A 25,725-nucleotide genomic window follows, 5' to 3' on the forward strand; every position below is an offset into this window, starting at 1 on the left:
CTACCTGTGTCACTCATCATTGTTTCTATATCTGGATAAGCCAGCGACTTACAAAAGTCTGTAATAGAGACTTACTGGGAAAAGCAATTTTCCTTTGAACAGAGTTGTAAGTGCCGTACTATCAGACCAATTCCAGAACAAAAAGAATCTCTTATTGATACCCATTTTTCTTTAACTTCAAATAACTACTTGATGCTTTTCTAATCACTTTGTTGTTTTGAAGAGGAAAATTGAACTGTCAATGTTCTGGTTTTATAGATGCTGAAATAGAAAAGAGATATGGGAAAACAATATATATATATATACAATATACAATATATTGCATATGGTATCTGCTGCAATATTAGAAACATGGAAGAATATTAAAATACTCACAGTAGAGAGATGGGTTATTGAATTCACGGTGCTTACAGAAATCCCAAAGCTGACCTGTTTGATCAGGAAATAAATGATAAGGGTTTTTTTTTCTTAAGTCTGGAAGACTAATATGTCCTTTTTCCTGAAAGAAGAAGAGATTGAAATGATGGTTTATGGATTTGAGGATTAGAAGGCATTAAATACAGAGGGGGAAGAGTAAGATGGCAATTGCTCAATAGAAAGAAAAACAGAAGTCAAAAATCTGTTTTCTTTCTTTTTTCTTCACTGTTTTCCTTTTTTCTTCATTCATGTTTTCTTTTTTTATTTTTATTTTCATTTTTACATCTTTATTATATTGCAAAATTCTAATAAAATATTTTTAAATGTGTTCCCCATTCCAATAATGGATGGACTGCACAGCAAACCATTTTTTTTCTTCCCAAACATTTGTCAACTAGATCTTGGTTTCAAGGAAATGGGCATATACTTTGAGGGCACAAATCAATTAAGAAAAAAAACCCACTTATTTTCCAGTTAGGACCTGTCTGTAAAAATTTCCAGTGAAGATTAATAATGATTGCATATGATAACCAAAACATCAGACTGTACAGCCCTGATTCTTGAAACACAATCTGCTGATTTCAGCAGCAAAACTCAGACTGTTAAATCAAGTGACTTCTTAGAACTGTATGTGGCTGAATCTGATCTGCAAAGATAAAATGCAGGTTGTGACTTAGGTGAACCAAACATTTAAAGGAAACCGAAACTCATTTCATTTTTAGATAAAATCCAAACTGACTGAAATAGGATGTACCTGTTTCCAAAAGAGCTGTCCTGACAAAGAAATGCATTTTTTAATATAGGGAAGCATAAGGTTGAAGTATTGGTATCCTTTTGTGTGATAAGTTAGGGAGGCTATGTTTTAATGCTTCACAATATTAAAAAGAAAAAGAAAGCAACTTTCTACAAATATATAAAGATTAATAATAATTGCATATGATAACCAAAACATCAGACTGTACAGCCCTGATTCTTGAAACACACTATGCTGATTTCAGGAGCAAAACTCAGACTGTTAAATCAAGTGACTTCTTAGAACTGTATGTGGCTGAATCTGATCTGCAAAGATAAAATGCAGGTTGTGACTTAGGTGAACCAAACATTTAAAGGAAACCGAAACTCATTTCATTTTTAGATAAAATCCAAACTGACTGAAATAGGATGTACCTGTTTCCAAAAGAGCTGTCCTGACAAAGAAATGCATTTTTTAATATGGGGAAGCATGAGGTTGAAGTATTGGTATACTTTTGTGTGATAAGTTAGGGAGACCATGTTTTAATGCTTCCCAATATTAAAAAGAAAAAGAAAGCAACTTTCTACAAACCTGAATATCAGTGGGACAATGACTCTGTTGCAGTCCACACCTTGTACATCTAATTTTATACTTTACTAACAACACATAGGTGCAGACACATATATACATAAACTACAAATACAAATAATTCAACTCATTCTATCATATCAGGATTCTGTTGACTCATCATTTCAACAGCGAATATGGTAGAACATTGAGGAATGTGTTGGAACTGGGCTGGGGGGAACAGATTCAAATCCTCCCTCAATTATGAAAATTTACTGACAACTCGGTCTAACTTACCTCGACACTGCTATGGTAGAGAGATATTTGAAGATAAGGTATTATACATACTGCCATAGGCTCCTCAAAGAGAAAGGAAGGACCAAAATCAAGCAAATAAATAAAGAATATCCATTTGCATTCAAATGCACATGGATATCTACCTTGAGAGAGAGAAGCAAAGGGGAAAAAGGGAGGGACATCCCCCTTGTTCTGTTTAAAACAAAAGAAGAAAAAACAGGCCTCTTAATAGAAAGGAGCAGAAAACTGAAGTCTGGAAACATCACACCTCCTTGATATTATTACTTCACACTCATAAGTATAATTTTATCACAGTCTTCCATTTAAGGTGGAAACAGGTTGCCCCCCTTTTTCTAAAGGTGAATTGACTCACTTGGAAAATTGCTAAGGAAAGATCCCACTTTAAAAAAGTCCTTAAAGTGCTTTTGTAATTTGATTCCTCTTGAAGCTGATATTTCACAAAGTTCATCTATTTTGCTACCCTGTTTGTCTCCTTTGGTTGCAGAATCCATCAATTTTGCATTACACTGGGTGCAATTCTTATAATAATACTATCAGTGCATATAGTAAATCTATCAACTGGATTATTGCAGAATCTGATGTTGATTAGGGCTAAGAAAATCACCCAGCTGACTTCTGTACCTAAGAGACAACTAGAATCTGGGTCTCTCCACTCTTTTAACTTCAGTTTTCTAATCCATTCTGGTTCTCTCAGATTTTCCACATAAATAGAATTGGAGCTGAAAGCTACTTTGATGTGGTGGCTAAAGATCTTGACTTGAAACCGGGAGACCTGAATTCTAGTCCTGCCTTAGCACCAAAGTCAGCTAGATGACTTTGGTCCAGTTTATTAATTTATCATATTTTTATGGCTGCCCATCACAACAAGTGAGTCTGGATGGCAAACATAGTTAAAATAAAATAAAAACAATGGTAAACATTACAAAAGTTAAAATACACAGTGACTGAACAACTTCAACCAAATCACCAATAACAACCAAGAAGTGGGTTCTTTTATACTTTGGGGCCAGATCTATAGCCAGGACTTTAGGGTCTTAGGAAAGGCTAGCAGAATGGTGCCATCCTGATCTCCATATGAAAAATGTTCCACAAACTAGACACAATAGTGGAAAAGGCATGTCTTCTAGGCCTGGCCGGCTGACATTCTTTGGCCAAGGGGGTCTGAAGAATGTCCCTCCCTTTCATCCAGGACATGGCATATAAGCACTGCTTGAGCAAGGCCCACAAGATTATCTGGGACACTACACATCCTCTTCAAAACTTGTTTTCCTTGTTATCTTCTGGGAGGACGCTCCGTGGCATCTGAAGCAGAACATCCAGATTCAGTCTCAGTTTTTTTCCATTTCCATTTTTTTCCTTGTGAACTCTAAAGCTTCCTCTTTCTGCTATGTATTCAAGATGGACAGTGATTAATATTTATATGTTATTTATATGTAAGGGGGTAGGTTTATACATATGTTGTATATAGCATATTTAAATGTGTGTTATGTATGTGTATACTTTTGAGCCCAAGCAACAAAATTTCAGACTGGACAAACCTTCCAGGACAATATCAAGCTCCCTCTGGAATGCAGCCAGTCCATTAGTCTCTGGGTCCATCAGTTGCTCTCCCTTAGCCCTTGGAAGAAGGCAATGGTAATTGCTTCCAAAAACACATTGCCAAGAAAACTGCATGGATTTATCTATTTAATTGTCAGGAGTCAAAACTGAATTAAAAACACAAACATACATCTGTCATGCATAAGGTAGAACCTTCCATCTCTCACTAAACCAGTGGTTCTCAACCTTTGTAATGCCGCGACCCCCAACCGGTCGTAAGTCGAGGAGTACTCAACTGGTCGTAAGTCGAGGACTACTCAACTGGTGCAGCACCGTTTGCAGAATGGGACTTTTGGCGTGCTCAGCAGGGCAGAGACAACCTGGATAATTCCTATTGGCTTTTGAAAGCCAATAGCATTAGACTCTATTCAAGAGAGTCTATTCTATTGGCTTTCAAAAGCCAATAGAATAAAAGGGAGTAGCACAGCTAAGGAAAAGGAGAAAAAAAATGGCGGACTGTGTTGTTTGGCGACCCCCATGAAATTAATCAAATTTCAGGAAAAAAGTGCCCCAAATATATATTTTAAAGCACACACAGGAAAATATGCAAGCTTATAAATTCGGTGAATTGCACCAATCAACAATTTGTGAAATTGAGAAAATGGGAAGAAATAACATTCACCAATTTGTCTGTCCCCATCTGTGAGACAGCTTGGAAGAATAAAAGCTAGTAAATCATTCATTAAAAGGTAAGATATGATTTTCTCTTTCTTCCTTGGACAGCTATTGCCAACAATGGACTCTTGGCTCCCAGATTCATCCCAAGTCTAATAGCAAGCCTGTAATATCTAAACCAATCCAAATCCACTACTGAAACAATTTTCAGTTTACTTGGTGAGGAAAGAATACAGCTTGCAGACTAGTCAACATCATTTCCTCATTCAAAAACCAACTCTAATGAGGAAATGACTGGGGATATGAGAGCAATGTAGTAGTGGTCTGGACCAGAGAGCACCAGTCATAACTGGTTTTTAAGCAAATATAGAAGATCTGCTAAGCTTGGCAAAAGCTTCTGCTAATGTTAATGGAAAACTGTATGATAGAAGAAGAAGAACAAGAAGAAGAAGAAGAAGAGGAAGAGGAAGAGGAAGAGGAAGAAGAAGAAGAAGAGGAGGAGGAGGAGGAGGAGGAGGAGGAGGAGGAGGAAAGGGAGGGAGGGAGGGAGGGAGGGAGGGAGGAAGGAAGGAAGGAAGGAAGGAAGGAAGGAAGGAAGGAAGGAAGGAAGACCTATGTCTCAATTCATCTAGAACAGTGGTGTCAAACTCGCAATGTTACATGATGTGTTGTGATGTATTGCAGCTTTTTTTCCATTGCTGGCAATGGGTGGGCACAGTTTCAGCATGACCATCCAGCTCGTGGGTTGGCAGTTTGACACTCCTGATCTAGAAGAAAGTATCTATATACATATTAATAGCCTTTGTGTCAATAAATATTACAGGTCAACAAGATATTTGTGTAAGGCAGCTCTTTCATTGAAATTGTCTATCTGTTTCTGAGCAATTTCACATTACTGTCCAGACTAATTCTTTTGTTCACTTTTTTTAGAGCAAAAATATACTAATGGTCCATGACAGATTAAACCCAAATAAATTTAGTGTCCCATAGATTCAGATGAATTGACTCAGATCCTTTGAATACCTTCCTGTTCTCTATGAAGACGTTGGAGACCATTTAATAAACAAGACTGCTTTTTGTGGTTTGTTGTTTGCCTACAAGCATGAGGAGATTGCGTTGCAGGAAAGCCACCAGACAGACAACATTTATGTCACTGCTGCTGTTGGGAGGGCTACTGCATCCTTGAGACTGAGTTTATCTCAGCACAGATGAATGTACCAGGACAGTTAATGTGTTGGCTGGAAGCCACAAAGTTCTTCCAGATTCGTTGTTTTCATTAATAACGTGCACCCAACAGGATGTCTCCAACAATAGCTTGATTTCATTGATAACTGTTTGACATAATTCATAAAATCTTGTCACTTCAGAAAGAAGCTGAAAGGTTTGATGAGGTATGAACATGGGTTGGAAGCACCAAAAAAATGGATGAGATGGTAGGAGTGTCTACACTCCTACCATCTGCCTTTTTTTTTTTTTTTTTGCAAACAATTCCTTGTTTGAAAAGAAGCAAGTAGAAGCAAATAAATCCTTCTTTAGACATTCTCCAAGCAAAGTCCTTCTGTGAGGGAGATGGTCAGTTTAAAAAGAAGGATATGATAGACAGACAGACAGACAGACAGATTCATTTGGGAACAGTTCAATTCATTTTATGAGTTTTTTTTTCTTGTGATGTCATTTATGGATTGAACCTTTTGGCTTCCTATTCTATTTTCTTTTTCTTTTTATTGTTTTAAGTCAGTGTTGACCCTGTAGTTTTCTTGGTAAGATTTTCAGAACTGGTTTGTCTCCTTCTTCTGACAAGGAACAAATTATATGAATTGAAATGATGGTTTATTTTATTGGCATTAACTTTATTAAATACATTAATAAAGCACAGGAGAAAGTGAGCGACATGTTACCACTTTGAATTGTTCTCTCATACAGAGATACACACAGACACCTCATGTTTAAAAACATAGTAGCTAGGATCAGAACCCTCATACTGTCATCTGAAACTTTTCTGAGTACATCAAAGTAATAGGTGTTTAGAAACCTTGCTTCCCTTGTTTTCCATGTCTAATCCTACTTGTTCTGAACATCAGCAAAATTATATTCCTTTTATTAAAGACTTTTCTCTTGTCAACATTTCATAGAAGGAAGGGTTGATGCAAATATCCTTAAGATTCATCTTGTCTGGTACAAAGGAGATACAAGATGCCCATGATACAGAGCTGATGCTCATATTTATTTTGGTTCTAAAGCCATCATCACTCATCATCATCAGCCATCATCAACATCAACAATTGATTGGGTACATGGACCTGACACATTACTAGATGAGCAGATCCTAGTTTTCCTAAGCTTCTTTAAAAACACATGTTGGAGATCTGTATAATAACTATATAGAACCCAAAGGGAAAGAATTACAACCAGTTGTTTAACAACTGTTCAAAGTTACCACAGGCTTATAAAAAGCTACATATAGCCCACTCATGAAGTTATGATTGCTACCTCATCCCATGGTCATCTGTTTGCCTATCTGGTGCTTGGCCACTAGTTCACATTGATGACCAATTGCAGCATCCTGCAGTTAGGTGAGTGTGATTTACAATGGGTTTTGTTTTGCTGACAATTTCTTTGCTGGTTTCCAGCAAAAAAAACATCAATTTTTCCAAAATGGATTTCCTTAACGACCACATGATTTACTTCATGACTGTAGTGGTTCACTTTACCAATCATAAAAAAGTTTATGAAGGATTTGTAACCACCCTGACATATTTGTGTTTTAAAATTTGCATTTATACTTTCCATTAATAATAACATCCTTTTTAAGGGAAACCTGATTGACTCATGAACAGGCCCATTGTTTTTTCTTTCTTTCTTGTTTTCTTCCAGAATGGCTAGATGGTGGTGGTGACAATGGTAATGATTCAGCCTAGCCACCAGTCTTTGTATTCCTTAGATATTCATACAAGTAATAACTAAGCTCAACCTAGCTTTAATTTCAGAGATTAGACAAGGTTAGTCAGATGCTGGGCTTAATTTCAGCAAGTAACCACAAAAGGAAGGTTAAATTGAATTAGCATACATTTATTTTGGTAAATAGAAGCCCATTGAAAGTGTAAAAATGCAGAGTGCTAGGATTCTGGAAATCAAACAACCATTTAAAGGTTCAAAATGATTCCAGAGCAACAGCAGTGCAATCTGGTGCCTATTTATTCAGAAATAAAATAAATATATTCTGTTTTTCTCTTTGTGAAGCCTCCTAAAATATATCTATATATCACCCCAAAGAGTGACTGTTCAGATTTCCCTTCACATTTGTGTACTTGGGGACATTCGTAAAGGCACCAACACACCCATATAGCTGTTTTGGCATGTAGAGTTTGGCATCCTACAGACTGAGTCATCTTTTCTTCTTAAGAAAAGTACATGAGGAGGGAAAGACTTGGTGTACAATAGACAGTAACTGTAAGAGCATTGTGTGCTGTTCACATCCATTCCTCCTCCTCCTCCTTCTCCTAGCTATCATGCCATATTGATAAATGGGAAAAGTCTCTTTTTTCATTAGTATCAATGAAGAACTGATTATTCTGATCCACTTGTAGTTTGTGCTATGATTCTTAGCACAGCAAAGGTGGGATAGGGTGTAACAAATAGACCAGAAGAACAAAGTGCCTGAAGGCAGGACAAGAAGCAATGGATGGAAACTAATCAAGGAGAGAAGCAACCTAGAGCTAAGGAGAAACTTCCTGACAGAACAATTAATCAGTGGAACAACCTGCCTCCAGAAGCGGTGAATGCTCCAACACTGGAAGTTTTTAAAAAGAGACTAGATAGCCATTTGTCTGAAATGATATAGGGTTTCCTGCCTGAGCAGGGGGTTGGACTAGATGACCTCCAAGGTCCCTTCCAACTTTTTATTATTATTATTATTATTATTATTATTATTATTATTATTATTATTATTATTATTACTATTATCCCCCAGTGAGGCACTACTATTATTATTATTATTATTATTATTATTATTATTATTATTATTATTATTATTATTATCGATCATCGCACAGTCAGCCAGATGTTCAGACTGGATTTGGCATTTTGTCTACCTATCGAGTCCTTACCCAGGACCTGGGATAGGCAGATGTGGATGTTTGATGGTATTACAGATATCGTCGCAGGATGGAAGCAGTTCCTAATAAGGCCGCCTTTTGCAATTGACTAATAGCGAATTTGTCAATGCCAATTGTGTTCAAGTGGTGCTCCAGTTGTTTTGGGATTGCACCCAAGGAGCCTATGACTATTGGTACTACCCTTGCTTGCTTTTGCCACAGTCTTTCTATTTCTATTTGTAGGTCTTTGTATTTTGTTATCTTCTCCAGTTCTTTCTCTCTATTCTGCTGTCTCCAGGCACTGCCACGTCCACTATCCAGACTTTTTTGTCTTTCTTATCGACAATTGTTAAGTCTGGGGTGTTATGTTGCAGGTGCTTGTCTGTTTGAATTCTGAAGTCCCAGAGCAGTTTAATTTTATCATTTTCTATGACTTTCTCTATTTTATGATCCCACCAGTTTTTGCTTACAGGCAAATGATATTTTTTGCAGATCTTCCAATGCACCATTGTTGCTACTTTGTCATGCCGCTGCTTGTAATCAGTCTGTGCAATCTTCTTGCAACAGCTTACCAAGTGGTCCACTGTTTCTTCAGCTTCTTTGCAAAGGCGGCACTTACTGTCTGTTGCTGTCTTACTGTCTGTTGCTGTCTTCTCAATTTTGACTTTGTATGCATTTGTCCTTAAGGCTTGGTCTTGTGCAGTCAGAATTAGTCCCTCGGTCTCTTTCTTCAATTTTCCTGCTCTTAGCCATTGCCAGGTTTTATTATTATCTGCTTTCCCAGCTATTTTTTTCATGTATTGGCCATGTAGTGCTTTGTCTTCCCATGCCTCTATTCTGTTCTTCATTTGGTCTTTCTTGTAGGCCAGTTTGGTCTCTCCAGTAGTTAGTAAGCCTTCCTGATATGCTAATTTCAGTGCATCTTCATCATTGTTCTTCAGATATTCTTCCAAAGCCATTTTTTCTTCTTCAACCATCTGATGTACTTGTAGCATTCCACGGCCACCTATTTGCCTTGGTAGATAAAGTCTATCAGTGTCACTGCGTGCATGAAGGGCATGATTCATTGTCATTATTTTTCTGGTCTGCCTATCCATTGCCTTTAGTTCTGCTTGAGTCCAGTCCACTATTCCAGCTGTGTACCTAATGACTGGGATTGCCCAGGTGTTGATTGCCTTTATTATTATTATTATTATTATTAATAACAGAATATAACTGATTAATTCTCATCTCTTTCTTGCCTATCCTGGAATGTTTTTGAAATATAGATGAGTGTTTCCAATAAAGGAGAAAATTTGTAGCTCAGGGTTAAAGGGCATTGATGATGTTACCTAGTTTGGATAATAAAATGTCTGTAAGAAAACAACCAAGCTCCGAGACCACTGAGGACTCTGACCTCAAATAAGTGTTTGAACCTTTGGGGTAAATTTGGGGTAAAACAAAATTTTGATAGCTAGATTAGGATGTAGACTATTTCAGGACAACAGTGGATGGGCAGGAAAGCCACAAATATGAATTGAGTTCTGTAAAAACACCCACCCCTTGCTCCTTAATATTTATGCATTTTTTACCATTTGTTGCTGTCCAAATTGCAACTTAACACCCAGGCATAATTTGTCTCAATTAAGAGTTTTATTCATTGCAAAGAAGCCTACTACATCCCATACCCACAAATGGACAGAAGAAATGTTCTGACTTCTCTAAATATTTATTCCACCCACTTGAAGACTTTTTCCTACCTCTCTTCTCTTCGCCAACTAAAGTAGTAATCTAAACACCCACAAAGTGAAGAAAAAACCCCCAACCCTCTCTGTTTCTTAAAAAAGAAAGATAAAGGACATGGCCATGTTACGTAGTTGTCTTGGCAACAGTATGGAAGTGGTTTTTGGTCAATTTGATGTGGAATTGTTTTTGACTTCCAAATCTAGTCAAGAATCTAGAGACTTCCCACTGATATAAGCCCAACCTTAGCATATTTGGGAGAGCTCCCCTCTGAGAGAGATGGGCAGATGGTTCAAAGATGTGAAAAATAAATAAATAAAACTGTTGAGATCAACTAAGGTCAGCTAAGTGCTGCTTATGCATATATTGTGCAAGACATTGTCTAAACCAAATTCCAGAGTATTCCAGTTATTTATTGGATAAGGAAAAATACTGTATATTTCCTGTTAGTGGACTTTTCTTCTGAACATTTTGAAAAAAAAGTTTTGTTCCATGGCAATTGCGATAAAGAGGACCCAGGTCTAATGCTGGTATTAACCCATAGCTAACTATTAAGTGTGATGAAACTATAGTTAAATAAATTTAGTTTATCAATAATATTTAGTTAGCTATTAAATTTTATGCTGCCCCTCTCGCCCATATCCCCTCTTATTAGGTGTACTGTTGATGTGGAAAGTAAAGGCAAAAGTGGTCCACGTTGAGGTAGGACCACTCAAGACTGTGACTCCTTAGCTGGGAGAGTGACTCTATAGATCCCTGGGGCAACATCAAAGCTCTCTGTCCAGAAGGATGCTGGGCTAGGCACAGCTAATGTTTTGCACAGAACCCTCAAACTCCCAGATCTCTGATGCAGAACCCAAGATTGAGTAAGACACATACCCCCTTAAGAGTGAGAAAGGATTTTTTTAATTATTAACCCAGCTTTTTATTTATATGTGAATTAATATTTATCAATATCATTTTATATATGTTTGTTTGACTGTATGACAGTTTTGATCTTTGACTGTAAATAAGTAAAGAATTCCTGTAAGAAAGATTTTTTTTTAAAAAAAAAAAAAATGTTTTTGCTTCTGAGACCTGTCCTAGCTGGTTCAACCTCAACCAATCATTTTATTTCATTATTTTTTTTAAAAAAAAAGTCCTAAAGTCTACTTATGTCATCAGTCAGTTTAAAAAAAAGGAAGTGTCTCTTCTTGTGGGAAAGACGCTTGTTTCTTACAAGGCAGGTGATATGAGTCAGTATATAAAGCCCTCAGCTCTGCAAGAGGTTAGACCTTTAGATGTTAGGACTGTAGAAGCACTGCAATCTAAAGAGAGAAAACTAAAAATGCCTTGGCTGTTTATGTGGCACACCGCTTCAACTGAAATAAAGGTGTGTGAGCTGGCAGACAGCAAAGATCACCAAAAGAAGACAAAGGCTTTGTAAGTATATCTTCTCTTTTGAAATTTATTTTAGGCAAAAAATATACTTAGAAAAAGTTTCTTCTGCTCAGGTTACATTACTGGGTATTGGAGCCCTGATTTGGTAAAAGCATGATCGTCAACTGTTTTGTAGGCCTCTAGTTTATTCCAAGGCAGGAATCCAAATTATGAATCAAAAATCCAAAGAACATCAGCTTTGGGTTGCAAATTCCAGATGATGAATCGACAGCAAGGAATTTGGATTTCTGCTCTGTAACCCAAATAAAACTGATAATTACCAGTTGTGTTAAATCAACCTAAAGTTAGTAATTAACAAAATGTATCTTAGTTCAAGCCTTAATGGGATATAGATAGAACAGAATGAAGGAATTACATTTGAATAAATGTCATACTGGTTAAAATCCATACAGAAAACTTTGTTTTAAGCAGTTTGCTTTTTTTAAAAAAAATGAATATTTTCATTTTTTAAAAAAGAACACACCTGCATTTTTAGACAGTATGCATTTTTTAAAAAAAGGGATCAAACTTTCAGTGTTCTTATGAACGAGTACTTTTCTCTTTATGTCTGTCTATGTGTGTGTATATGTGCATGCATCAGAGCAGCCTTTTTAGCTTAAAAACGCAGTGGTTCCCCTAGGCTTTTTTGTGGTCTTAGCAGCAGCAGCAGCAGCAGCAGCAGCAGCAGCAGCAGCAGCAAATGCCAGTTAACAGTATTACGCTGTGTGTGTGTGTGTGAAAGAAAAGTCTTTGATTCTTAAATGGAAATTATGTTCCACCACCCACCTTCTTAGTATTTTCTCATATACGGGTACCTAAGCAAGGAACATGAAACATTTCAGAAGAGTTATGATGAACTTAAAAAACACTTAAAACTTTGCATATGCGTCATCTTCAAGTGAATGAAACAGAGGCAAAGAAGGACTTAGACATTCAACAATTTCTCAAACCCCACAGACTCTTCTAGATCTCTTTTTTATATTTCTGCTTCTGGGTTAGTGAATGTCAAGTGATAGAGTAGTCCTATAGTAAACTATTTCAACATCTTTCCATCAATGCACAGTGAATGGAGACGATTGTTAAGCTATTCATTGTAACTCTGAGGAGACCTCCTGTTTCTGCCTGACCCTGTATGGTTATAGAGCAGAATGAATGTGTTCCGCATCTGTCAGGATGGAAGAAAGTCATAGCACCTGCCCTACGGAATTCCCCACCACCTCAAAGATCTAAATGGTTCCGACCTGTAGATTTCAACCTGGTTATTTCCCAGGTTTTGGTTTGTGTAGCCCCCCTATAGATTTTTCTATGTTAGCAAGATTTCTTTCTTTCTTTCTTTCTTTCTTTCTTTCTTTCTTTCTTTCTTTCTTTCTTTCTTTCTTTCTTTCTTTCCTCTCTCCCTTCCTTCCTTTCTTCCTTTTCTTACTTCCTTTTTTTCTTTCTTTTCTTTCTTTTTTCTTTTTGGATGTACATTGTTCTTTTTATTCTTACAATCTTTAATGCCACCCAAAGCTTTTTTACAGAATTGGGCATCATTTTAAATGTAACAAGTAATGTAATAATTAATTTAATATTAAATTTCAATGTAATCTAATTTAATAAATGTCAATTTAATAAATAATAGATTTAAAATAATAACAAAGTAGTAATAGATTTAATAAATAAGCTGATTAGAAATTACAACCACGAGTTATAAAAATTCATTTCTCTTCTTCCTCTATTCCCCTTCTGATTTGATCCCATTTATAGATCTAAGGAGAGAAGGCTAGTAGAATAGGTTTAGTCAAGGCGGAGGTGGCATGGAATCCTCAGACATAGGGATCCTTGACAAGGCCTTCAGCCTTTAAAAAAAAATTGTCATGGTGTACTGAAGGGTTAAGATGTGCCCATGTACCTAGACATGTACCTAGGTCAGAAAGCAATGAGGATGGACTGGAAGATACAATTGAGTTGTAGGTCAGTCCTCCAGACAACCTCAATGTGTACAGATTAAGGCAATCAGATGACAGCAAAGAAGTACATGCATTAAAAAAAAACTATCTCTTCTGCCGACTAGTGGTCAACTATCTCTTCTGCCGACTAGTGGTCAAATCTGATAGTGTTAGTAGTGATGCAACCTGCTGATGGAGCTTCATCTTTAGAGAATGCTCTGAGCCATGGCTGTCTTCTATAATTGCAGCTAATAGTTGCAAGCTTTGGACATCAAAAGAGATCTTTTCGGCCTTTGGAACTTCTGCTTCATGAAGTATGTTAAAATATATCTCATGAAGGATCAAATGCCAAAGTCTAGAACAGCATGGAATACAAAAGCTGATTTTAGAACATAAGCTGTATAATACCATCTGCTCACTGTAAAAACACTTTTAAACCTGCTATATATTAACTTTGAAAGATGTCTCTTTGAAATTAGTATTATTTATTAATGAATAAATATGCAAATGACTTGCTTGCAGTTTTAATGAATTAAATGACTATTGTTTGTTAAATTAAAATCCACAATTATAAATTTACTCAACAAGTTAAAATGTTTAGTATTGTATCTTTATAGATGTAAATTGCTATATAAGAAATCTAATTAATTTAGTTCTTCCAAAGTCATATAAAACTTATTTCTATGGAAATAGGCTAAGGGGGAAAATCAGTGGAAATACTTTATTTGGGTTCTGAGCAAATTGGCCTGAACAGAAATGAAGCTCAATTAATTAATTAATTAATTTGAATATAGAATTTGGTTCTCCAGATGTTTATTTGGAGTTTGAAAGCCCTCCTAGCCATCTTATTGTAAGAAACTAGCTCAGAACAAAAATATTCTGACATTGATACTAGTTACTGTCTTTTACACAGAATGGTTAATTCATGAAGGTCCATAATTTAAATGTTTCCTTCAGTTGCTTATATTACAACTTTCTTGGATTTTGTTGATATATTTCTGTAAAGCACTACTAGATTTATTCACAGTAAACGATTAAATATATTCTCTAGCTTTAGGGGTGTTGAAGCAAAAAAAATATTTTATGGGTCTTGTGCCGCCCATTGAATCAGCTGATATGAAATACTCTAGTATTAATATAAGCTTATGTTTGGGATTACCTCAGTTAATGATTTCAGTAGGTTGTCAACAATTGTAACAGGGTTACAATTATCAAATTATGGCATCAAATCTCTATCCAGCTATAGCATTTGCAGGACAAAATGGAGGTTGGCAATAAATTAGCTTATTATAAGATTCAGTTCAAAGAATTTTCAAGTTGAACTAGAGAAGGATCTTTAAATTGCTTTCAAAAACCAGTTGTGAAGTGTAAAGCAATAGCACTTAGCCAATAGCGATAGCACTTAGGCTTATATACCACTTCACAGTGCTTTTCAGCCCTCTTTAAACAGTTTACAGGGTCAGCACATTGCCCCCAACAATCTGGCTTCTCATTTTATTGACCTTGGAAGGATGGAAGGCTTAATCTTGAGCCCATCAGGATCGAACTCCAGACTGTGGGCAAAGTTAGCCTGTAATACTGCATTCTAACCACTTCACTACCAGGGCTCTGTATATAAATACAGGGGAGTCTGAGGTTGATTTTCTTTCCTGCCTCCAGTATTGCGGCCTTCACTTTTTGTTTAATTTCATCCAAGGAAAAGACTCAGTCAGGGAAATGTTATCAATGTCCCTTTTATATATAAAATATGTTGCTGTTTCTTTTGTTTTTAAGTATACATTATCTGAGAGAATACTCTGTCAAAGAGAAAGATGGGGTAGAAGACAGTTAAATAAATAAGAATTATTAAAATTTTTAGTAAATATAAACCTTTAAAAATATTTCTCTGCACCCCCCCCCCGCTCCCTTTACTGCACAGACATCAAACATATACACCATTGTTTCATCTTTTTTCATTTTTTCAAACAGTTTGTATATATATTTTTTTATGTCTTTTCAGGTTTTCTGCAGAAGAGGTTATCCAGTGGTCCCAGTCCCTAGAAAAGCTTCTGGCAACCCAATGTAAGCCTTTCTTTCTAACTACTTGGAGTATATAATCTTAAAAGAAACTTGGAAAAATGCAGGTATCACTTTCTTAAACTATGCCTTGACTGAGAAGCATGTTCCTGAGCACTGGTGTTGTCCTTCAGATATTTTAAAAAAACTAATTCTATTTATTCAATAAAATATTTTAAGCCCGTTTAATGACTTTTCATATGTACATATGGGCACATACTGTATGACCAAACAATATTCTCTGACACTAACAGAGACTATAGTTATGTATATACAGTGGTACCTTGGTACTCAACTGCTTTGAAATGCATTGAATTTGGTATTCAATATATTTTGATACAAAAATTTTGTCCCAGTACTCATTGTTTGTTTGGTACTCAATGCACAAGCTAGAAATTATCAGCTTGTAGCTTTCTAGTATTTTTCTATCTAGAAAACAGCTAATTCCTGTACCATTTCTGTAAAATATTAATAGGATGTTCATTTTTTCCTTCCTTCAAGCTACTTATAATCAATGATTGAATTAACTGAGAAATTGCTCACAAGTTGATCACTTGATTTTTTTGGGATAACTCACTAATAATTCCAGTCACAAAATATCACATTTGTATAATATCACAGTTGGATGAGAAAAAAGTTCAAAAATAGTTCTGGAAGATTGAAGTAGTCAAAATCCACAAAACATTCTGGAGATCTTTTTCCCTTTCTATTTCCTAATATACCTATACTACAAGTTTCCAGCAATGTTGTGTATCTTCAAATTCAGTGTCCTCCACCTGATTTAATATAATGGTTGAAATCATGTTGATGTTTCTATTCACTGTAGGTGGTCAAGAAGTATTCAGAGAATTTTTGAAATCAGAATTCAGTGATGAAAATATTGATTTTTGGCTGGCATGTGAAGACTATAAGAAAACACAGGCTAATCGTTTAAAAGGCAAAGCAGAAAAGATTTACCAAGAGTTTGTCAAGTCAGATGCCAGAAAACAAGTAAGCTTTAAAACAATCAATCATTGACTTGAATAATTGGACTGGAACATTCATATTCTAAGAGAATAATTTTCATATGGTAGAATTATTCTAAGATTGATTTTATATCACTTCAGTGTTTCTTCCTTTTATCTTGAAATAAAAGACAGTATGCCCCTTATGAGGATGAGGTCCCACACTCATGAACAAACTGTTTATGTTAAGGATGAAATCCCACAATCATTATTTAATTTGCTATTTATGGAATAAACCCTCAGTTACATGCAAACATCTTTTCTTACTGAAAGAGGCTACTTGCAAATTGTCTGAAGTGAATCAGTTATATGAATATTGAATTATGAGGGACTATACTGCTATTTGCATTACTATTAAGGATATTATGAAACAGGTTTCTAAACTGTACTCAGCTTTATATACTTTCAAGAAGAAACATATCCAGCAGTGTACCATACACTATGGGCTAAAGAACCATAAATCATCCTTATTTTTCATGTCTCCATCTCATAGTCTTAAATGTATACCTTTACAGGCTATTCCGGTCCCTCCAACATTTTTTTTAAGATGCCAAAGTTCCAGGGCTACATAGCATGCCCATACCAATTTTATTTATAAAATTTATGTGCCACCATCTCACATATCAGTATTCTGAGAAATATGAACTCTGTTTTGGGATTTATCTCATTTCTCAAAAACTATTTAAACGTACAATGTAGCAACAATTCAAATCACATTGAGTTTGTATTTGAACATTATTATATCAATGGGATAGTTTTTATAAAGAAGTTTCATTTTGATCTCCCTAGGTCAACATTGATTTTCACATAAGAAAATCTGTAGCCAAGAAGATTCAAGATCCCACACCTTCAAGTTTTGATGAGGCTCAGAGACTTGTGTATGTATTGATGGAGAGAGACTCTTATCCAAGATTCCTTAAATCTCAACATTACCATAACTTTCTAAACAAGGTTCAAAGCAACCATCTCAAGTGACAACTGAAGATCAGCTCTGAAGCTTCGAGAGTGCTGTGCTTCAGTATACTAAGTGGGACTGTTGGAACTAAGATGGCAAGGAAATGATGGAACTCTTAAAACAAGAGATAGTCTGCAAACTAGCAAGATGAAGTGTCTGGAACATCCCTTTATAAGGAGAAAGAAGACAGAATAAAAGAAAGAAAGGCAATGCTGCCTTGATACTGATCAGCTAAGGTTCACTCTACACACACACACACACGCACACACCCTTCTAATATTCTTTCACATCACACTTATCAAATGTTGTGAACAAAAAAGTTTTGCGTTTAATCTCAGAGCGATCAAGACAAATTTTAGGAAGTTTACATTCTGTGCATTATTTCTTTCTTAAGCATTTTATTTTGTAGAGCTAGATGTATGACCTTGAAAGGTATTGCTTTGAGGTATAAGGAGTATAATAAGTGCAAAGTTGTGTTTTCATTTTATGCTCCATGGTTTAGGGAAATAGATGCAAATCATACTTGCATAGATTCAAGAGATAAACATGTATATATGAACAATGCCAAAGTTGATCTAGGCTTTACAAATAAGTTTTGAATTTAGCACAGATCATTAACAGATATTGCATTATTTATTCATGATAAATTTTAGGAAGTAGGATATTCTTCAATACAATTTGTCATGGTCACTATGGCATATAATCAGTCCAAACCTTCTGTGAAAGAATTTGGAAAACAATCTGGTATTCACAACAACCTTGACTAATTATATTTGGCAGTCAGTCAAAGGTCTCTCTCCATCCCACCCAGTTTCCGTCCCTGGGATTACAAAACCATGGAGTTTTTACAACCATAGCAGGCTGTAATATCTGTCTAGTCAGCTGGGGCAATTTGTTGGGATGCTGTGTTAAATCTAACTCATACTGACAATGTGGTCATCTCTAGAGGCCCAAAAGCCTATGGCTAAAAAAGTATGTGGCTCCTTATGCATTGCTTCAAAAGAAAAAAAAATAAAGCTCATTATCCCAAAAGAGGACAGGAAAGGGTACTGATTTTATATGCTATAATTCAATAAAATATTTCTCTGCTAGTGACAAACGTGCTTGCACAATCTGGTGTGTGGATTGTTGGTGATGATGATAAGCTATTTCAAGTCTCCTGCTCTTCCTTCTATGGGTACTTTCTCTTTCAAGAGAGGATACTTTCAAAGTCAGATCTGGACTCTGTAAAATCAGACACATGGCCTCATTCCCAACTAACTGCCTGCAAAGCTGAACTGTGATTTATTGGTTTGTTCTTTTATTAGCTGGACCCTGAATTCAAACAATACTAGACTGATATATTTCCAGTCAGTCTTACTGTTTTTTATTGTTGTTGTTTTGCAATTGATTAAGGGCCAAATAGTGGAAGCATATCCCATCAGAATATTGTCACTCCTTTGGTTCAAATTTATTTAAACTCATTAAAACTATGGGGAATGGAGGAAAGTATATTCAAAATAGACTTGTCCAGATACCACTCTGCTTGCAGGCGAGATGACAGGTGGTTGGCCACCCCACAAATAAGCTGAACTGATCTTTCAACAGCTTTGGATCCTACAACTAGTGAATTTAAGGAAAGTTTATGGGATGAAAGTAAATAAACTCTAGATGTACAGAAACATACATAATCACACACACTTGCTCATAGATTGTCATATTGCTATGAATAATGTGAGTTTGTGGTTGAAGGTTTTGGAGTAAAGTTCACATGATTTGGGGACTTTCTTCCCCAATTGTCTACATTCATCTTTCCACATTGTTCTGAAGAGCCTCCTTATCTTTCATAAGGGATTCAAAAAGAAAGTTGCTACAAAGAGGAGAAAGAGGCAGAACACCTTGATGTCTATGGGCTGGAACAAACTGCCTTAATTTAGCTCATATCCAATTCATTATGTTTAGAGGTATTAACCCTTGCTCTTAAAATAATTATTATTTTCCCCAGTATATCCCATTAAATATATATGTATTCAGATATCCATGGTTTATGAAACTGAGTGTATTATTTGTTTCTGTAAATATTGATAGACTGGTTCTTGATTTTCTGGAAATATAAGCTAATACTTAAATAAGTATGTATCATCTATGTTTAAGTGATATTAATATTTTGTGCATTGCAAATTGTAAGATATAACTAATGACCACCAAATTAAAATATATTGTATTAAAATATATATTGTAATCATTTGTGCTTCAGTAACTATTCTTTCTTTGTTATTAACAACTTTGAAAAGGATATCAAGCACAATATCAAACTTGATTGATAGCAATGAATTATTCAGGTATAAACATACCTGAATAATTCATTGCTATCAATCAAGTTTGTGTAGTTAAGCAACTGGAAATAATTTGTAATGACCGATCAGTTGAATCTACAGAACTATTTTCTTTTCCAGCATGTCAAGTAACGTCATGCTTACTCAGCTTTATTAATTTAACTATAAGAAAGGCTGAACCATTAAAAAAACAGTCTAAATTCATACATAAGGTTAATAGCTGCCATTCATTTCCAAAAACATTGGTTTGGTTGTCTGGACTCCTTTCAGTCAGTGTCTTGCCTCACTTTTAGAACTGAAATTCAAGAATGCAAATATGTAAAATAGTTTTCAATCAAGTGTGCTTCCCCCCCCCCTGCTTAGACCAGTAATCTAGAAGGGGGATTAAAGGCAAGGTTTGATTGCTATGGTATTTGTCAATTATATCTTGCCTTTAATCAAGAACTACCTAAAACTGAAGACTGATCTGATAATTTGAAGTGAAATGTCATCAGTTTGCTGTTGATGTATTGGTCTTTTTATCACATTCAGCTGGAAGTATGTGAGCACTGAACTGATGCATTAAATTGGTAATATATTGATTGATTGACCTGAAATTCCATGTTCTTAATAAATTATCACCACATAACTTGAAGAGGTTCCTAACCTTGGCCCTATAATTCTAATTCTACAGAGCACTACACTATTTGAAACTGATTCCCGCCTCACAGAGATAGTTTGGACATATTTATTCCTGGAGTGATAGTATCCTATCTGTATTGGATATGGAGCTGGTCTTTCAAGTTAATAGCTATAGTGAACACAAAATAAAGTTATCTAACCACCGACTAGAATAAGGTAGGACATATCTTTCCAATTTTAAAACAGGTAATCTGGATTTCTTTTCCAGTATGATTTAAGATATCTGCCTTAAACTTCTAAACCGTAAACAGTGTGGAAACTACATAGCTGTGTAGTCTCATGTGATTGTCTCCAGATAATCATTTTCCTTAGAAGTCCTTCTTCAACTTTATCTTTGGAAATGATAATGTTAGTACAGTAAGTTATTGAGTTGTGATTCCATCACTTAGGAAAACTATCTTCTGAAATTCAGTCACCACTGGCCCTGCTTTTGTTATTCATTTATTCTATATTTCCTCTGAAAGATCAAGGCAAAAATGTGATGGCCTTTCTTTAATTTATTCCTAACCCTACCCTGTGACAATGTACTATGAGACAGAGAGAGACTACTCTAAGCCAGTCAATGAGGTCCAAAGAGATCAGTGGCTGAAGAAACATGAATGTGTGTCTCTTTGGTCCTAAATCAAAACCTAAACCACGAGTGTACACAAGAGTGTACCACACAACATTGATAATTTTGCTATGAGACAAAGTTCTTTCAATTTCTTCAAGCTTGGTAGCTTGTTTAAAAAAGAAAACTCTAAAGGAAAACCTAAAAAGAGTAATTAAAATTCATAAAAATAACAGAAACCTCAAATAACAAATCAAATACTCATTAAGGCTAGTTTGAAGCATGACTCATCACCAGATTTTAATCACTGCTACAGAAACTGGCAAGGTATGTTGTAGCAGGATTAGTGTCTGCAAGCAGCAGGGACGTATGGTCCATGCACTCCAGTTATTTGTAGAGTATTGGTGAAATGAGGTTAGTATGAATGTTTGTGTAGTAGAGGCACTGAAGGAGCACATGCTCTGTTGTTTTTCTATGTCCAGTCACAAGGACTTTGCCTCTTCCAGTAGGGAATTTTCCTGTACTGGCCTTCAAGGACAGCTGAAATGAGGGCATGCCATCATGTCAGTGTAAAGGCCCTCTGGTGGCATTTGTGTTGTTTACACTGGCCTGCAAGAAGCAGCTTGCCTTTAACTTGACAAGATGTGTTATAGTGCAGAAACAAAGTGTTTCTCATTCCTGGGTTAAAGAGATGGCGTATTTTCTTTGACAAGTACTCTGCAAGGATTTCAGTGGAGGGAAGGGTCAAAATGGCAGTCATAATTCCATGGTTGAAGTTCTGCCCTTTGTACATTCCACATCACTGTGCATACAAAAGTGATAAGGCTTCCATCACAAGCACCACCTCAATTTTTCTCACGTACTCCCTACCTTCTGCAGATGCCACTGGTCTTCTGCATCACCTTGAAGCCTCAACTCTGAAACAAGACAGAGGGAAATAATATGGCCACATGCTTTGTTTTCCTTTACTTCTGCAAGCAAGAGTTGTCCTGCTCTGGAAAGTATTTTGGAAGGCGTGCTTGCAATGTTAAAGGAAAGCGCTTCTTCAAAGATTTGTACAGCCCTATTTAAAAAAATGGAAAGATTCTAGGACTTTTTGAAATTAGTGAATATTTTCTCAATTCTTAAAAATTTAATAGAAAGCAAATGTGAAGGATTTCTTTAAAAAATAAAAATTGCTTGGTAGCCAACTTCCCCAGAATCCAAAATCTAAGTTATTGAGAGCCTGACAGCTTAGTATATTACTGATGTTAAGCAGCATTTAAAAGTTATGAAGACATTTGATATGTGCAAAAAAAGCAGAGCTAAATCTTTTGAGCTGATGAATTGTAGGGCTGGACTGAGCTGCATAATCAAATCTACATTTCATTGTGTTGACTTGTTAAAAAACTCTAAACACATTGTAGAGATTATTTATCAAGAAGGTCAGAAACTGGCAAAGCTAAATCATGAGGCCAGACTTTTTCTGCCTGGGTAGAATTTTTCATGAAAAAAACAAAGCATAATTCACAATGGCAATATTGCCTTACAAGAGCAATTTACATTTTGCTTGCATCTTTTCTACTTGAAATTCTAGAGCCTCTGCCAAAGAAGACCACAGTGCCTGTTGATAGCTGATGTCAGACTCTCAAAACAATACCTGTGTTTTGGAATCACTAAGTGATACCAGATAGAATTGCAAGGAGTATAGTCCTGAGCCTTAAACATTTATGATGGACATACTGTAAATAAAAAGAAAGCTGTTGTTGATTGCATCTTTGCAATCTTGCTAGGTCCCAGATTAAAAACAACAACAACTGTTTTTCACTTTTCCACTTTTAGGTCAGACTCTTTCAATTCTTCCCTACTTCAGATCTATAATTGTTTTATTTCTGTTTAAAGATATCAGCACAACTAATATATGAACCACTTTAACAAGGATGAAGCCATAAGGCCACATGAAACCATTGTCCTATGCTTAAAAGTCTTTACAAGTGATATTCTCAGATCTGGGATAATTTATCCCCTGGTCTAGGCTTTCAGCTTTGGTAGAGCATATCAATTTATCAGAGGAGAATGGATGGCCATTCATATATAATGGTGATGCCATGTACGCTTCAGTCCTGTCTCTATTCCACTGGTGTATACCCACTAATAGACTAGTTCTGTAGGAATTCAACCTGCATAGGAAATTGAAGGTTATCTAACTATATCATAAAGCTCCTGTTGAGAGAAAAACCGAGGACATCTTTGGCAAGTCTTGGAAAGACAAAGCAAGAGAAAGCAAAGGTTGAGATGGGGAATATGTCATTAAATTAGAATACAGGGGGAAATGGTAGCATAGTGGAAACGTAGATAAGAGAAAAAGAAGAATCAAAGTCCTGGATGCAAATGCCAGGGGAAACCGTAACATCACTGCTGGTGTTTTTGACAATGATCACAGACTGCTAAGGATTCAGGAGATATTTTAGTAAACAACCCCCTGAAGCTACCATTGAGAAGAATCTCCTCCTTGCAGGTTCATACGGAAAATCATTAAAAAAAAAAACAAAGAATAAGGCTCTGGCTTAATGTCCTGGGTAATGGGTTGGTTTTAAAATGAAAATCATTCTGTTATTAATGTTTTATATAATACTGTCCCCTTCAGTTCAATGATTTTTTTTTTAAGAAGACCTTGTAAGAATCTTGTTCAGAATAAATACTTTTAGTCTGAGAAAAAAAAACTTGGACAATAGAGACATCTGAATGTCTCATTTCTACTATACTTGTAATATTATATGGGAAAACCTTTGTGAAACAGAAGGAAAAGTCACTAGATAATGGTCAGATATGGGGCAGTTCAGCCTCCAAAGGAATGAAGGCATGGCAAACCTCTCAGAAGGGACCCTCCCTAGTTTCTTGGACTGTAAAAGCAAATGAAGAGCGATTTATTTTCAAACTTGCAAGATTTTGTTAATATTACTTTTCAATAATGTAAGAACTAGTACCTCTTCTCTGACTATCTTGCAAGGCTAACAATACCTCAGTCGTATGGAGTGGAAGCTATTTGCTATTTCTTTTTTTCCTTTTCTTTCTGTTCTTTATCTTTACCTTTTTTGTTCATGTTATCTCTGTATTGATTTGTGTTAGTTTTTATGTTCTCTTTAAAACTTTTAATAAAAAATATATTAAAAAGATAATGTTGAAAGAAAAATGTTCAGGGTCCAGTCCAAGCTGAGAATAAACAAAATGGAGACTGCTTAGGAAAGAAGGTTCAATTTAGTTACCAGAAACTTCAGTGACAGCAGCATGTTTCTGGGATGGCTGACAAAATGGAGCTGGGAGTGGGTGGGTTTTTATACTTTTGGGGGGTTTGTGTTTGGATTTGTTCCCATTTGAGGTTATTCCTGTTCCGGTGCAATGAACTTTGACCTGAGGTTCAGTGTACCCTTTTGGTATTCTAATGGCAATGGGTTAATCCTATTATGTCCAAAAGGTCATGTTTTGAGATTTTGGGTAGGGATGTAGATTTTAGGGGTCTTTATCTTTCTAATCCCATCAGCTCCAAGCTTTCTGGCCCCAGTTTTCCTGAATAGGATTATCAAATCTGCATTTCTAAAAGCTGGTTTCTGCTGAATTTCTGCTTGGGAGAGACTGGGATGTTTCTGCCTAAGATTTTCTATTATTCCTTTGAGGAAAATATAATATTCTGCCTTTTTTAATATCACCCAAAATATTTCCTTCTTGTGGGGGAGGGGGATTGCTGATTTCCTACAATAGCTCAGTAGCTACAGATAGGAGAAAAAGACTGAGATAAAGAGATTGATAGAAAGAAAATGAAAGAGGCTTGGGAGGGAAGTGATAAGTATCTTACTTCCCACAATTTCTTTCCTTGATCCCATCAGAGCTCCCCTATGCTTGCAATTAAATGAAATAATTACCTAGTTTGCACCCCAGACATACATTCCAAGCACTATATTACACACTAGCTTATATTTCTTTCATTTGTATGAATTGCTCATTGCTCTTAAAGTTTTAGAAACTCTCAATTAAAAATCATGGTTTCATTACAAATTTTTACCTAATCACAAAAAGGAGGCCATTCCAGATCAGATCTGGCTTCACAACAGGTGAAGTTATATACTGTATGAACTTGGTTGGGGCGGGAAAAAACTAAAATGAAGAAAAGCTTACAGACTTATTTCCATTCATTTGAACTTGCTTTGTCAAATACCTTTCTGAGTTATGATGGCAAGAGCTAAGGCAAATTTATCTATGAAAGCCTACTTGCAGAAATATTCCAGTTTCTTTAGCCACATTGCTTAAACTGTTAAGGAATAAACAGCAGATCCAAAACTTAAGACATCTCTCCATTAGCCTGCCATGAGTATGGCACTATATATTTGTTGTTATACCCATAAATGAACATTGGTGATACCATGATTTCCAATGTTATGCACATAAATGTATTTAATGAAATAAAGCAGTAGAAACCAACTAATGAATGTTGTCCAAAAGCCAATGTTGTCAAAATGCCCACAACACATGGCAAAGGTGTTTTTTTTAAACAATTTTATTGGTTTTCCAGTTTTACATAAAGTATTCGGAAAGCAGCGTGATGACTGGGTAATCAGTGGTTCAATAACAAAGTCTTTGGTACATATCTCAGAAATTTCTTCTCTATTTCCCTTAAAAATGTCTATATCACATTTACGCTAGTAGATTTCTAATGATAACAAACTTAGTTAAAGCATTTATCAATATATTTTTGCTTATACATATCCATGTCCTGTTT

The 25,725-nt window shown here is 35.8% G+C and overlaps 1 protein-coding gene and 1 long non-coding RNA gene across 5 annotated transcripts in view; one reads left to right on the forward strand and one right to left on the reverse strand.

Moving 5' to 3' along the window:
- The window catches only part of LOC120316588, a 62,627-nt gene that overhangs the window by 3,130 nt on the left and 33,772 nt on the right, over positions 1-25,725 (reverse strand). For all 4 annotated transcript variants that reach the window (XR_005559006.1, XR_005559007.1, XR_005559008.1 and 1 more), the window contains 2 exons: positions 376-499; positions 76-261 (listed from right to left, as the gene is read on the reverse strand). This is a non-coding gene — a long non-coding RNA (uncharacterized LOC120316588). The remainder of the gene's footprint in view (positions 1-75; positions 262-375; positions 500-25,725) is intronic.
- LOC120316585 (regulator of G-protein signaling 1-like) lies at positions 11,232-19,614 on the forward strand. The gene is made up of 4 exons (XM_039362334.1): positions 11,232-11,487; positions 15,412-15,473; positions 16,294-16,457; positions 17,261-19,614. The coding sequence occupies exons 1-4, from the start codon at positions 11,297-11,299 to the stop codon at positions 17,444-17,446; spliced, it is 603 nt and encodes a 200-aa protein (XP_039218268.1). The 5' UTR covers positions 11,232-11,296; the 3' UTR covers positions 17,447-19,614.

This window comes from Crotalus tigris, unplaced genomic scaffold, assembly GCF_016545835.1.
Source record: "Crotalus tigris isolate CLP2741 ecotype Arizona unplaced genomic scaffold, ASM1654583v1 scf7180000019423.1032690, whole genome shotgun sequence".
In the NCBI taxonomy this organism is placed as follows: Eukaryota; Metazoa; Chordata; class Lepidosauria; order Squamata; family Viperidae; genus Crotalus; species Crotalus tigris.

Bases quoted from the DNA above. Each gene is read 5' to 3' on its own strand.
- LOC120316585 (XM_039362334.1), top strand. From the start codon at position 11,297: ATGAGTCAGTATATAAAGCCCTCAGCTCTGCAAGAGGTTAGACCTTTA. The intron at 15,474-16,293 runs GTAAGCCTTTCT...TATTCACTGTAG, and splicing joins AAAGCTTCTGGCAACCCAAT to GTGGTCAAGAAGTATTCAGA. The intron at 16,458-17,260 runs GTAAGCTTTAAA...TGATCTCCCTAG, and splicing joins AGTCAGATGCCAGAAAACAA to GTCAACATTGATTTTCACAT.